Genomic DNA, 13,744 nt, shown 5'->3' with positions numbered 1-13,744 from the left:
ATTACTCCCTCCGTCCCACAACAAAGTATCTATTTTTTCATTTTAGTTCGTCTCATAACAAAGTATTCATTTCGTTTTTAGTAACTATACTATCTATCTAACATTACAAATCCCCTTACAACTTACAATATATTACACAAATGTCATTACCTTTATATCACACATACTAATAAGGTTATTTTAGTCATTTCTACTTTATTCCTACTATATCCCAATATAATACTAATATTTTTAAAACTACGTACAAAAAGCAAATAGATACTTAATTCCGGAACGGAGAGAATAGTATTTTAAAATTTACTCAAACTAATTAATTGTTATTTAAAACTATAATAATTTTTTTGTAATTAAAAACTATCTTCATTTCTTTTCATAAAAAATTTAAAAGTACATTTTTTTTTATTCCCTCTCCCATAGATAATTTGAACTTATTACTATAAAAATATAAAAATTTAAATAAAATATAATTAATAAATAATTAAAAAATTATATTAATAAAAAAAATTATTATATAGTAAAAATAATTATAAATTAAAATAACTAAATTAAAAATATATTAAATTTAAAATTTAAAACATAATTAAACTTTATAATCATATTTTTAAAAAATAAAAACAAATATATGTAAAACGAAATTATATAAAAACGGAGGGAGTATTTTTTTTATTAAAAAATAGTAGTAAATAAAAATAAGAATTAAATTAAATTAAATAGTTATAAGTGATGGATGTTTATTGAAAAGTGAAATTTCAATATTGACGATTATGATGCAGGTACATCCGCCTTCTCTTCTCTATCTATCTTTATTGTAGCAACAACAACAACAACTGTGTCAGTGTCTGCGTCACTACCCCCACCTCCACCCCACCCCACCCCACCCCACGTGAACTATGTCTGTCTGAACTCCGAACACACACACACACACACACACACCCATCTTTGATTTGATGCCAAGATTAGATCTCAGACATTCATCACTCATCCAACGATCCACATTCATTTCATTCCTTTTTCAAATTTTATTTTGTCTGCCCCCCCCGCCCCCCTCCTCTGCCCTGCCTCTGCCGCCATTGTTGAACTTCTCAAGCTCTCTCTCTCCTCTCTCTCTCTCTTACCAGTTACCACGCAAAATTGTCTATCTCTGTCCTAATTCTTCCTTCCTACAATAGCTTCCATGGCAGAAACGGACAATAATCCACAATTTGATTTCAGATCAGATCAGATCAGATCAATTCCATTCGTCAGAAGAATACCAATGCAAAGTTGGGGCCTGTTCCTCCGCGAACATCAATCCACTGCAAGATTCCTCCTCCCCATCCCCGAAGAAATCGTGCTCCTCAATTTTTACAAATTGACCACTATTATTACAATAATTATTATTACTACTGTGAGTCTGAAACGGCGTCGTTCCGAACGCCGTCGCCGCCGCCGCCGCCGTAGTCGGGCTATGGCTACTGTGATTCTCCTCGTTCAGAATCGCACTCGAATCGCTGCTGTCCGACGATCCATCCGCCGCCGCTGCACTGAAAAATATCGAATTAGGAATGATCTGTAGCTGCTGCTGCTGCTGCTGTTCTTGCTCTTGTTGCTGTCCTAATGTTAGAGAATCATCGTCCTCCGACGAAATTAGGGTTCCGGCGACAACAACATTCGATTTCTGCAGATGACGATGACGCTCATTCTGATCATGCTCATGTTCATGTTCATCTTCTGTGTCTGATTCCTCTTTCACACGCTTCTCACTCTCCTCCTCATTCAGCTTCGATTTCATCTCCCCGATCTGCAACATTCATCACATCCTTAAACTCCAACATTCACACCAAAAATTCAATCCAGAGCATGACACAACTACGATCTGAAAATCTAAAATATCTAAAACATTAAAATAAAAATAAAAAATTACCTGTTTGAGCAAAGCCTGATTGTCATGGTGCAATTTCTCGAAACTGAGCTTGAGAGAATCGTAGCTGGCTTTGAGCAAGCCGTAGTCCTTTTCAAGCTGCTTCGTCTTCCACCGCGCACGGCGGTTCTGGAACCACACCGCCACCTGGCGCGGCTGCAGCCCCAGCTCCTGCGCCAGCTTCACCTTCCTCTCCGGCTCAAGCTTATTCTCAACTTCAAAATTCTTCTCCAACGCCCGAACCTGATCCACGCTCAGCCGCCGCTTCTTCTCCCCGCCGCCGCCGGCCGCCGCCTCCTCCTCCTCCAGCATCGCCTGAAACTCCCTCCCATACGCTGCCGGATTATTACCATCCTCATCTCCCACTGTCCTCACAAAAAAATAAATCATCACAATCTCCCAAAATTTCCCCAAATTAAACAAACAAAAAAAAAAACAGTGAATCAAAGTACCTGTGGAATTAGGGCAAATCGACATCAAAGCACCCAAAGAGTCGCCGCTGCTGAGCCTCTTCATCGGAAATTTCAAAACACGATAAAAAAGTTAAAATCGAAGTGTTTTTTTCTTTTTTTGCTTTCGATTGATCGAGTTAAGTGTTCTTGTAGCTCAGTTAGAGATCGAAGGCCAAACACAAACAATCCCAAGCAGCCGCTGAAATTCTGTGAACACGAATATGCTTTAGCTCCTGTAATTTCTTACAGACTCCATTTTCTTTCATCAGTCCATCCATTACAACAAAATCAAAATCAAAATTCAAACCCAAATTGTAGTAAAAACCAGAAAATCAAAGCCAATTAATACATCAACATACGCACTGCCCTAACTTTAGACTTTAATTTTCTTTTTCTCTTGAAGCACAGAGAAATTGAAATTGAAATTGAAATTTTAGAGAAATTTTTGCGTGGGGTGGATGGGGGCTGTTACAAATTTCCCTGTGGGTTTAAATAAAACTGACTGGGGTTAGATATATGGTTGGGAAGTAACTAGGGTTAGAGTTAGGGGGTGTTCGGGTTAGGGGTCCATAGGCTCCATAGGCTATAGCCAAATGAAATGAACCCCAAATTCAGGACAAATGCAGTTTTCTTTTATTTTGATTTGGATCGTTAATTTGACGTATAAATGTTAAAAGGTGAGCTGTGATAACTGGGAATTTATTTTATTTTTTATAATTTTTTGCGGCGCGTGGCGCGTGGGTGCTGTTTGTTTCTTTGAGCTGAGCCTGAGCCGAGCCGTCTTCGGGATTTGGGCGGCGTCAGCGAATCACGGGGTTTTGGTACAGTGCGGCTGCAATGTGTATTTTTTTTTGGAATTTTCTAATAATAATAATAATTTATAAATAATGAATCTATTTATTTCGGGTTGGTTTGCTCAATTTTTTAAAATGTTATTTTTAATATTTATATTTTATTTTTTTCTAAATTAAGTATTTTGGTATAAAATATTATTTTTTATGTTAGAAACAAAAAATTTTATTTGTCACTTTAAAAAAAATAAAAATCAAATTAAAACACTAACTAAACAAAAAAACTTTTAGGGTGTTTTTGTTTGGGGTTTTGGATTTTAGATTGGAATTTGAATAATAAAAATTTTGAATTTGAATAATTGTATGATGTGATATAGAAGGTGTTGATGTGATATTTTGAATGTAAAATTGATTTTTAGTATAATATAAAAATAAAAATAGATGTTTGATTTGATGTTTTTGGGGGAAAAAATTGGATGAATAGTTATATTTAAATCCAATCCTCCAAACAAACAATATTTTTTATAGTGTAATTTTCTTAGGGTGTGTTTGTTTGGGGGTTTGGATTTTGAGTTGGAATTTGAATAGTAAAAATTTTAAATTTGAATAGTTATATGATGTGATATAAATAGGTATTGATGTTATGTTTTGAATGTAAAATTGATATTTAATATTATATAAAAAAAAATAAGTGTTTAATTTGATGTTTTTGGGGAGAAAAAATTGGATGAATAGTAAGATTTTGCATAAATCTTACAAACGAACACACCCTTAATAAAAAGTTGTATTAATTTGAATTTGAAATGATAAAAGATAAACACATTAGCTTTATTTATATGTACCTATTTTTTAGCACTATTTATATATTTCTTTCGTTCAAATTCAATATATATGTATTTTTTTTTATCAATTCTATTTGTCTCGCTAAAAAATATTTATTTTTAATAACAGCAAAATAAGTATAATTTAATAAAAATAACTATAGATTGTTATTAAAATGACTAAATAGTTTAATTAGAATATAAAAAATTATAAATTATAAAATTTAAAATGTGATTAAAGTATAATTATATTTTTAATTAAATAAAAAACAAATTATGTGAGATAGACAAAAATAAAAAAAAATTGATAAATTAAGTGGACGAATACAATACTTTTTAATGAAAATAGTAAAAATAGTATATTAAGAAAAAAATATATTTAATTCAAAAATAAATTTTTTATAGTAACAATATAAAATTAAACATCAAAATGCTTAAAAAATTGCATGTTAAAAAATTCAGAATTTTAGGATTTTTTTTAATGTGACATACACTTTAATACTCCCTCTGTACCCAAAAAATATCCATTTGCTTTTTACACATAATTTTAGAAATATTAGTATTATATTAGGATATAGTAACAATAAAGTAAAAATGACTAAAATAACCTTGTTAGTATGAGTGATATAAATTTAATGACATTCGTGTAATATATTTTAAGTTGTAAGGGTATTATCTGTAATATTATGTAGATAGTACAGTTACTGAAAAAAAGGAAATTAATACTTTGTTATGAAACGGACTAAAATGAAAAAATGGATACTTTGTTATGGGATGGAAGAAATACTATTTTCTCTATACAATTTTTTATCACATGAAATACTATTATTTTAATATTAAAATATTATTTAAATTAAAATTCAATTGAAATAGTAAATTTTAAATAAAAAACCTAACACACCCAATTATTTAGTTTGTGTGAGTATTAGATTCGTTTTGAGGTTTATCCGGTGGATATTTTCGGATACCGACTGCAGTTCTCGGGTCATAAAAATATATATATATTAAATAATGAATGGGATGCAAAAACTTTAAACAAACAGTATTGTGCCCTATTTTGGGAGTCAAATTAAAATACCAAACCTATTGAACTAAGGGGCAAGATTTATATTATTTAAAAGATAAAAAAATTTATATTAATTAGTAGATAGTGAAAGGTGGAAACTCCATTAGGTCCAAGAAAATTTAATGGTGAAAGCTTCATTGTATGTTTGATATGGCCTGTTTGTTTATTTTGATATTTTTTAAAAATAAAATAATATTTATTCGTCTCATTTTAATGGATATTTTTTTTTTATCTATTTTATAACAATTGACACATATTTATTTTAAGTAAAATATATTTAATCAAAATACACTTAACATATATTTCTATAAATTAACTAAATAAAATATAACATAATACAGAAGATATGATCCCTTGAAACTCTTTCATTTGTATATCTCTTACAAAAAAATAAATATTTTTGTACATTAATTGAATAGTTAAAATATTACTCTCATTGTCCCATAAACTCAGTTTTTTGTATCATTTAAATTTAACCATTATTTTGTATTCAATACTTATTTACTATATTGACATTATCATTACTTTCATTATATTATCTTTCTTTATTATCATTAATCACTAATTAAAATTTCAAATATATTTCAAAATATTTTTTTACTTTTATTATTATTTTGAAATAATCTATTTTTACCGGACTAAAGAGTAAGAGAAATACCTTATTCAACTCTAATCCTTACTATTCTTTTTCTTTTTAGTTCCGTAGGGCTTGTATTATTTATCAATCTTTTCATTCTAAAATGATCAAATTAATAGAGAATACTTATTTTTAATCTAATATATATTATTAAAAAACTAATTTTCTTTATAAAAATTTAAATCAAATATATATTTATATCACATTTTAAAACTTTTATTATTCTGAAATCCCAAATCAAAATTAAAACCCTAAAGGAACAAACGGACGTATTTATAAACATAAATACACATATAGCTACCTAATTTAATTTAATTTAATTTAATCTAATTTAATTTAATGAATTAATTAATTGTCTAGTCATGCATGGAGAAAGCTGGTCCGACTATATAAGAAAAGGCCAAGTTAGTCTTGGACATATGTATATGTCCCTTTCCTCTTTAATTAATTTTAATTTAATTTTATGTTTAACATTTGCAAAGGATTTCATGACACAGTCGCAATCAATTTTGGAGCACTAACAAAAGTGTGTGCAAAGGTGTTTTAGGCCTTCTTTTGTATTTTATTTTTATCTTTAAAATTTTTGAAGTAATTTTTTTATATAAAAAAATAAATATTAATATTATTTTATTTTATTTTTTTTAAGAAAATACAAAACAACACAATAAAGTCACGACAAAATTGAAGAAGTGGCTTTGAAATACTCAATTCAAAAGCTTACAAATCAGTAAAAAGTAGTATTCAAGAAAAATCATCTTTACCTTGCTTTTTAACTGTGTTTTTACCTCTTTAATTTGTTTTGATATATTAATAAAATATTATTAAAATCAAATTTCTGACTAAAATAAAATCAAAACTAAACAAACCCTAATTACATGTATTAAGGGAATAATTTTATTATAAATTATAATGGTAAATATGAAAGCCCTAATAAAATGTATAAAAATGAAATTGTGATAGCATGTTTTGGGTGTTTAATTATTTATTTGTGTTTTGTTATTTAATATAAGTGTATTTCAAAAAATAATAATAATAAAAAATAATGACCGAATTCAATGTTTAATATAGAAAATAAATGCGAGTTTAATAATAAACTCATAAAAATGGGAAGTAAAGAAAAAAAATATTAAAATATGGAAACCATGTATAAATAATAACAAAAATATAAGTGAAAAGGGTTTCATTATTTTGTGGAGTAAATTTATAAATAAATAAAATTCTCTGCAGAAAGGTATTCTTTTGAGTGTTATGGATGCCCAGCCCTTCTCCCCCATACTTTACTTTCATTTCATGCAGTTTATTTCAAAAGGCATAAAAAAGGAGTGTCGAAATAGTAGGGGGGCCCGGGACCCCAGAGCCAGGTGGATCAACACCGTTCCTCTCATAGGGGCCCCACCACATGATCAACGGTGTGGAATCAATAGATCATCCATCTTCTTCTGCTGCTACGTCCCTCTCTTCTGAAACCCTTATAAATTAGGGTTCATTCATTGCTCAATTTTCCCTTTCACAACTATTCTAAATTAAATAAATAAATAATTAAAATAAAATAAAATAAACCCAACTTCACCTCCCTGAATTTGTGCTGTGCTGTATCTTTTCAGACAACATGTGAAAATTTCATGTAGATGCCCTAAATTTTTGTGCACATACAAACTTACATCTCTCTGCATGTCACAACTATTGATTTCACCACCCTAAATTAAACACACACACATTCTCTCTCTCTCTCTCTCTCTCTCTCTCTCTCTATATATATATATATATATATATAGCTATACGTATAGATATAGAGGGGTGGATAGAGATAGATATTCCTATCAGTGTACAGTGAAGGGATAAGCACATACAGTGCATTGAAGCTAGGGTGAAAGTGAGTGACAGATAAGTTGTGTTTGTTTGGATTTTAGGATATATATTTTAATTTTAAATGTTAAAAATTTTGAATTTGAATAATTATATTATGTATTATAAGTTTATTTAATTTTGATTTGAAATTAAAATGTTAATTTAAATCTTGATTTAAATATAATTTAAATATAATATTTTATAAAAACAATAATACTATTACTTTTATTAAAAATCGTAAAAGATAAGTAATAAATTTTTATTTAAAATAAAAAATAAACACTCCTTATAAATTAATGTTTAGTACTCATTCCCTCTTATAAGATTGTACACTCACTTCTTTGTAAAATGAAGTACAAATAAAGTAAGTAGTACACTTTTATATTTTACGAAGGAAGTTAGAGAATATATTTTATAAGACTGCTATACTAAAATATAAAAAATATATATTTAATTTAATATTTTATAAATAAACAATATTAATAAATAATATTATTTCTGTTTCCCATTTATTTTTTTTTACGTGTTAATATTTGAATATTAATTATTATATTAAAATGTAGTATAAATTAAAAAAAATTATAAAAATATTTTTATTAATATCTTATAATACTAATAGAATGACATTTGTACAATATTTTTAATATTAAGTACAATGACACAAAATATAAATATGACCCTTAGAGACGAATATAATGATTACTTACTTAGTCCCATCAAAAGGTATATACTTTATATTTTTGTTTACCGAAAAAATTATATATTTCAGTTTTTTTAGTAAATTTGACCTCACTTCACATTATAAATATCTTCAAATTTGTACTTATTTATATCAAATTATAATATAAAGGGAGGGAAGAAATATATACAAAAAATACCATCAATTACAATTTAAATATTATTATTTTAAATCTTTCTGTACAAAATAAAATATATACATTTAGCCGAAACAAAGTAAGTAAAAGTCCCCAAAAAATCTCTAAATAAACACGGCCATGTACTTCACCATTGGATGAAAATTATATTCTTATACTAAAAAATACTATAATTTTTTTAAAAAATATATTTTTCAAAGAAAATATATTATATTAGACGCTCATTGTCCTTATATTATTTATACAATTTTTTATAATTCATATAAAAAAATATATATATCTTCAAATTATTTTCTTAAATACACAAACTCTAATGACAAGTGGCCTTTCGATGTCAATATTTTAATATTATTAAAATAAAATAACTAAAAAGAAAAATAAGAATGTAATAGAAATTTTATTAAATAATTGATAAAAATAAAGGGTAAGAGTAAGGAGACGAAGCTATTTAATGATAAAAAGTTTTGAGGGATTTTATTTTTATCGGAATTTTTTTTTTTTTTAGGGTTTAGGGTTAGCACGCATATTTATTTTTCTAATAAAATATTTCTTATTTTCTTTTGTGACTCAAAGAGTTCAAAATTCTAAACTTTGTAACATAGGCCAATCGATAATTTATTTTTTTCCTTTGTTATGAAGTTTCAGAAAATTTTGTAAACAATAAAAATCTGGAATTTGATGTAATGTGTTTTTAAAAAATTATTATTGATAAATAGTACCAAAATTTTTAAAAATGTATACGTAAAAAGAGATTATATATAATTTACATTATATAAATGATTCTTTTCAGATCATTTGGTTTGTTGGTTTGAGAGAAACTTTTTTAGTGAATAGTAAAAAAGACAAATTAAATGCAGCCTAAATCAATGCTCCAATTTTCTTTCTATGTCATTTTATTTAATTATTTATATATATATATATATATATATCCTATATTTGACATGGATTTACTATTACTGCATCGTACTCACAAATGTGTAACATTGAACTAACCCTACAATTTTGTTTTATTATTAGTTTTTCAAAAAAATAAAAATAAAATAAAATTGAAGGCTCCATTTTCTTAAGTTTAAAGTTTTTTTTTTTTTTTTTGAAAATTTTGGAATGATAAAAAGTTGAGTATTTATTATATATTTTGTTATAAAATATATATTTAGTTTAATAAATAATGTTTAAAAAGCAAAATAAGTAAATGATAAAATTTTATAAGTTGAAAGTAGAAGTGGACACAACACTACTAATAATAATGAGGTGGGAACAAAAGATTCTTTTTCCATTTTATCAAGAAGACATCCCCACAACATTGAAGAAACCAAAAAAATTTAAGGTGGAAAAAAATAAAATAAATAGAAAAGAGTTTGATGAGGTGTGGACTTGAAACTATAAATTAAATAAAAGTTGCCAACATTTTGCTTTGAACCCTTTGCCTACTTTCATTTCATATAATATATAATTGTGTCCCCAAACCTTTTTTGAATTTAGACTACAATGCATGACAACATTGTCCATGCACAAATTATGCATGTCTTTTATTTTTATTTTTTTTAAAAAAATAGTAATATATTTTATTTGATTTGATATTTTTAATGTAAAATTTGTATCGATTGTAATGTTTTTCTAAGAGTTATATTAATTTGTTGTAGATTTAAGATGGAAAAGAAAATAATAATTAACCCCCATCGATCATTCCGAGATTAACCCTTGTAATTTACTTTGTATTTTTACGATGAAACATATAATGCCTTCATAATGAAGTTTTGATTAATTATATATACAAGTCCGATCGTTGGAAAAGTTGAAACTCACAATATTTTTGAACCTCCGATGATGATTTAATTTTCTAAACAAATGTTGTATTTTATTTTTTTTTTTTTAAGTTTATAACCATTGATATCCATTAAAAAAGTATATATATATTTTCTTATACAAAATAAATTAAAACCATTATTTAAATAAAAAATCAAACTCCAAAACAACACATCCAAAAGTGTAAGGCATCATTGGAATCAAATTTTTTTGAGAATGGTTGGAGGATAAAGATAATGCAATTTTCATAATATATATATAGGCTTGGAATTTAGCCACTCAAAATAGATACTAAAAAAAATAAAATTAAATAAAAAGTCATCAGTGATAATTCGATATTACTCATTCTTTAAATATATTTCAAAAACTACATTTAGAAATATATATATATATATATATATAAGAATATATTTTAACTAGTGAGCATGCATATATAGTAGATTTAATAAAATAAGTAGGGTTCAAATGCTTCGTGTAATAATTAATAGCGGGAAGCTGGCTCGTTCGTGTGAATATGAATATAATGTAATAAGAAGATCAAAGTCCTTTAAAAGGATTGTCCTAAATAAATAGTACCAATCATTGCTTTCCTATTTATACCAAATGACATTATTAAAAAAAAAAAAAAAAAAAAAAAAAAAGAGGCAAAATGTAGCCTATGTGTGATAATTATTAATTTGTACCATTCACATTTAATTGCACACCTTTTTGTGCTTTTTTGACCTAAATTATTAATTACTTACATCCAAAATAAAATTAATATAATAAAAAATGTTAATGTCCAATGAAATCATTTAAAATAACAATTTATGCATATTCTATGCCTGCGCCTTTTTGGTTTTGATTTGAGTGTAAATCATTTTTACTTAAATAGTATTTTGATACTATATATTTTATAAGAGAAAATAATATATATGCATTTAAATAGCTGGGATTTTGGTTTCAACAAAGATGAGGCAAGACTTAATATTTTATTTTTTAAAACTTAAACAGCTAGAGTTAAGGTATGTTTGGTTCGTGTTCCTAATTTTGTATTCAGATATTAATTAATATAGCTTTTTGTAAAAAAACACTTCTTCCGTCCCACTTTTCATGTTCACTATTCTATTTTCGTCCGTCTCATTTATTTTATCATTTTTTTTTGAAAAATAATTATACACTTTAATCTTATTTTTAAAATTTTAATTTTTTATTTTTTTAATTTTAATTATACTAATCAATTATTTTAATCTTAATTTATAATTATTTTTATTATACGATAATTATTTTCACGAATATATTTTTAATTATTTACTAATTATATCTCTCATAAATTCCTTTGTCTACAATAATGTGGTCAAATTATCCGGGACCGAGGAAAGTAATATTTAAATTAGTTATCATGCATGATTTTTCATTAAGATATATTATTTTTTATAAAAAAATTATATTAAAATAATATTTATATCAAAATAAATTAATATATAAAAGTGGTAGAAGTAAATGGATTTTTTTTTTTTATTTATTTCAAATTAAAGATAAATTAAAGTGGTTATTATTGATTATTTCCTTTTATAATTACACTTCAGTAACACACGTGTGATAATGCACGGCCTTTGATGATGGCCTCATAACAATGTATTTTATTTTTCTTATTATAACAATGTATTTTATTTTTCTTATTGAAAATAATTATAGTAATATACTTATATATATTATGAAATATATTACATTTTAAAATTTATTATACATTAAGGAAATTTCAAGCACATAATAGATCACTTTGTTTTTGTACAATATTAAGACTGTATATACTTTTAGTGTGTTTTTTCTACTAAAAAAAATGATAATTACTTTAATTTTTTTTAAAAAAAGAAAACAATACAAAACAAACACACAATTTATATATTCTACTTTTTTTTATATTATTTAGTCAGACTATTTTATTTTATTTTATTTTCCCTAATATTACTCTAAACTTTTAACTATTGTATAAAATACTATATATAATAATAATTCTTTATATACATAATTAATTTTAAAAAAGTACATATTTATTGAAAAAAAATTAGTATTTTTTAATAGCAACTTCAAGCCCGATTTATATAAAAAGTGAAACACGTTTTTCTAATAAAAACAGAACAGTAAAAAGTGCAATTGGTGATTTATTTCAATTATTTTCTACATATAATTACAAACCCATCAATTTTATTTTAGAAATATTGGAAAATATAAATTACGATATCCATAAGTTTTAATTTAAAAAACAAAATTAAGTATTTGTGTTAAAAACAAAAAATGTGTTCTTTTATGTATATTAATTTTATTTTAGTATATTTTAAAAAATTCCACGTATGCTGCCGACGTCTATAGGAAATAAATTATTAATTTAAAAAATGGCAATAAATTCCGTCTTCGAAGCTGTCAGAAATCATTTTGTCCAACTAAAAGCCAAATAAGTTTATATTTAATTGTTAATTAATAAAACTTAGGTCTTTTTCTTGGTGGGTACCACAGTTAGAGACCATGACAATACAAGCAAGTGTTCCTAATTTTAATCAAATTTGGTGTACTAAATTCGTATTTTTGTCTCAATTTTTGATATACCAAATTTATATTTATATAAATAAAATAAAAATACTTGACTTAAAATAAAATAAAATAATAATTAAAAGAAGATGTGAAGTAAAGTCACGATGAGTATAAGATTTATTTACCAAAATCTATTTTAATATTCATAAATAATGAGCCAATTTTGTATTCTATTCTTATTGTAAAAATGCATTTATTTTATTTCATATTTATATAGAAAAATAATTATTCTGTAATTCTATATCCATCATTTTCTTATCTATTTATGCAAATATTATGATCTCATATAGGCTTTTTTTACATTCATTATTTTTTAATAAGAAAATTACATTATTAGTCATATAAAAATTATAATTCTACTTTTTATACAAATATAATATCAAAATACTTTATAATACGCCTGAGCAAAATATTTGAAGATACATTTACAACATTAATTATTATTATTATTGTAAACCTGATTATTATTGATTTTTAATTTAACATGTATGATTAAAAGTTGCCACTTTCCTACTAATATTTTTATAAAAATAAAATCATAAAAAAATACTTGTAATATTTTATTTTTATATATGTTTTAAATAAAATATATATTTATATGCATTAAAAATTTATAAGATCATTCATATTAATTAATATATAAATATATATATTTGTATATCAAATTTTATAATTTTTTTTGTAACTTCAAACACAAATTTAAATTATTTAGTCTGTATGATTCATATTAAAAATGTGAGTAATATTTTTCTTCATAAAATGTAACATTAAAAATATTTTTAAACCGAATAAAAATTAATTTTAAATTAAAATCAAACAAGTTTTTTTAAATAATATTCATATTGAATATTTACTTTATTGAGTATATTTTTTGAAATATTCAAAATATATTTTTAATAAAATATAAGTATATAGATTATATTATAATTTAGCTTACAACAAAATAATATTTGATTAGTTAATTATAACTACAACTT

General features: G+C 25.0%; 1 protein-coding gene across 1 annotated transcript; it reads right to left on the bottom strand.

Annotated features, from left to right (window-relative positions):
• Positions 1 to 701: 701 nt before the first annotated feature.
• Positions 702 to 2,836, bottom strand: LOC127242233 (homeobox-leucine zipper protein ATHB-6-like). Its single transcript, XM_051261695.1, has 3 exons — positions 2,353 to 2,836; positions 1,904 to 2,265; positions 702 to 1,780 (listed from the first exon to the last, which is right to left on the bottom strand). Exons 1-3 carry the CDS (start codon positions 2,414 to 2,416, stop codon positions 1,229 to 1,231), a joined length of 978 nt encoding a protein of 325 aa, XP_051117652.1. The 5' UTR covers positions 2,417 to 2,836; the 3' UTR covers positions 702 to 1,228.
• Positions 2,837 to 13,744: the final 10,908 nt, after the last annotated feature.

The sequence above is a fragment of the Andrographis paniculata genome, unplaced genomic scaffold, assembly GCF_009805555.1.
Source record: "Andrographis paniculata isolate CXL003 unplaced genomic scaffold, ASM980555v1 Contig86END, whole genome shotgun sequence".
NCBI classification, from domain to species: domain Eukaryota; kingdom Viridiplantae; phylum Streptophyta; class Magnoliopsida; order Lamiales; family Acanthaceae; genus Andrographis; species Andrographis paniculata.
Note: the sequence above shows the minus strand (reverse complement) of the source record. Positions and strands in the feature narration are given on the sequence as shown.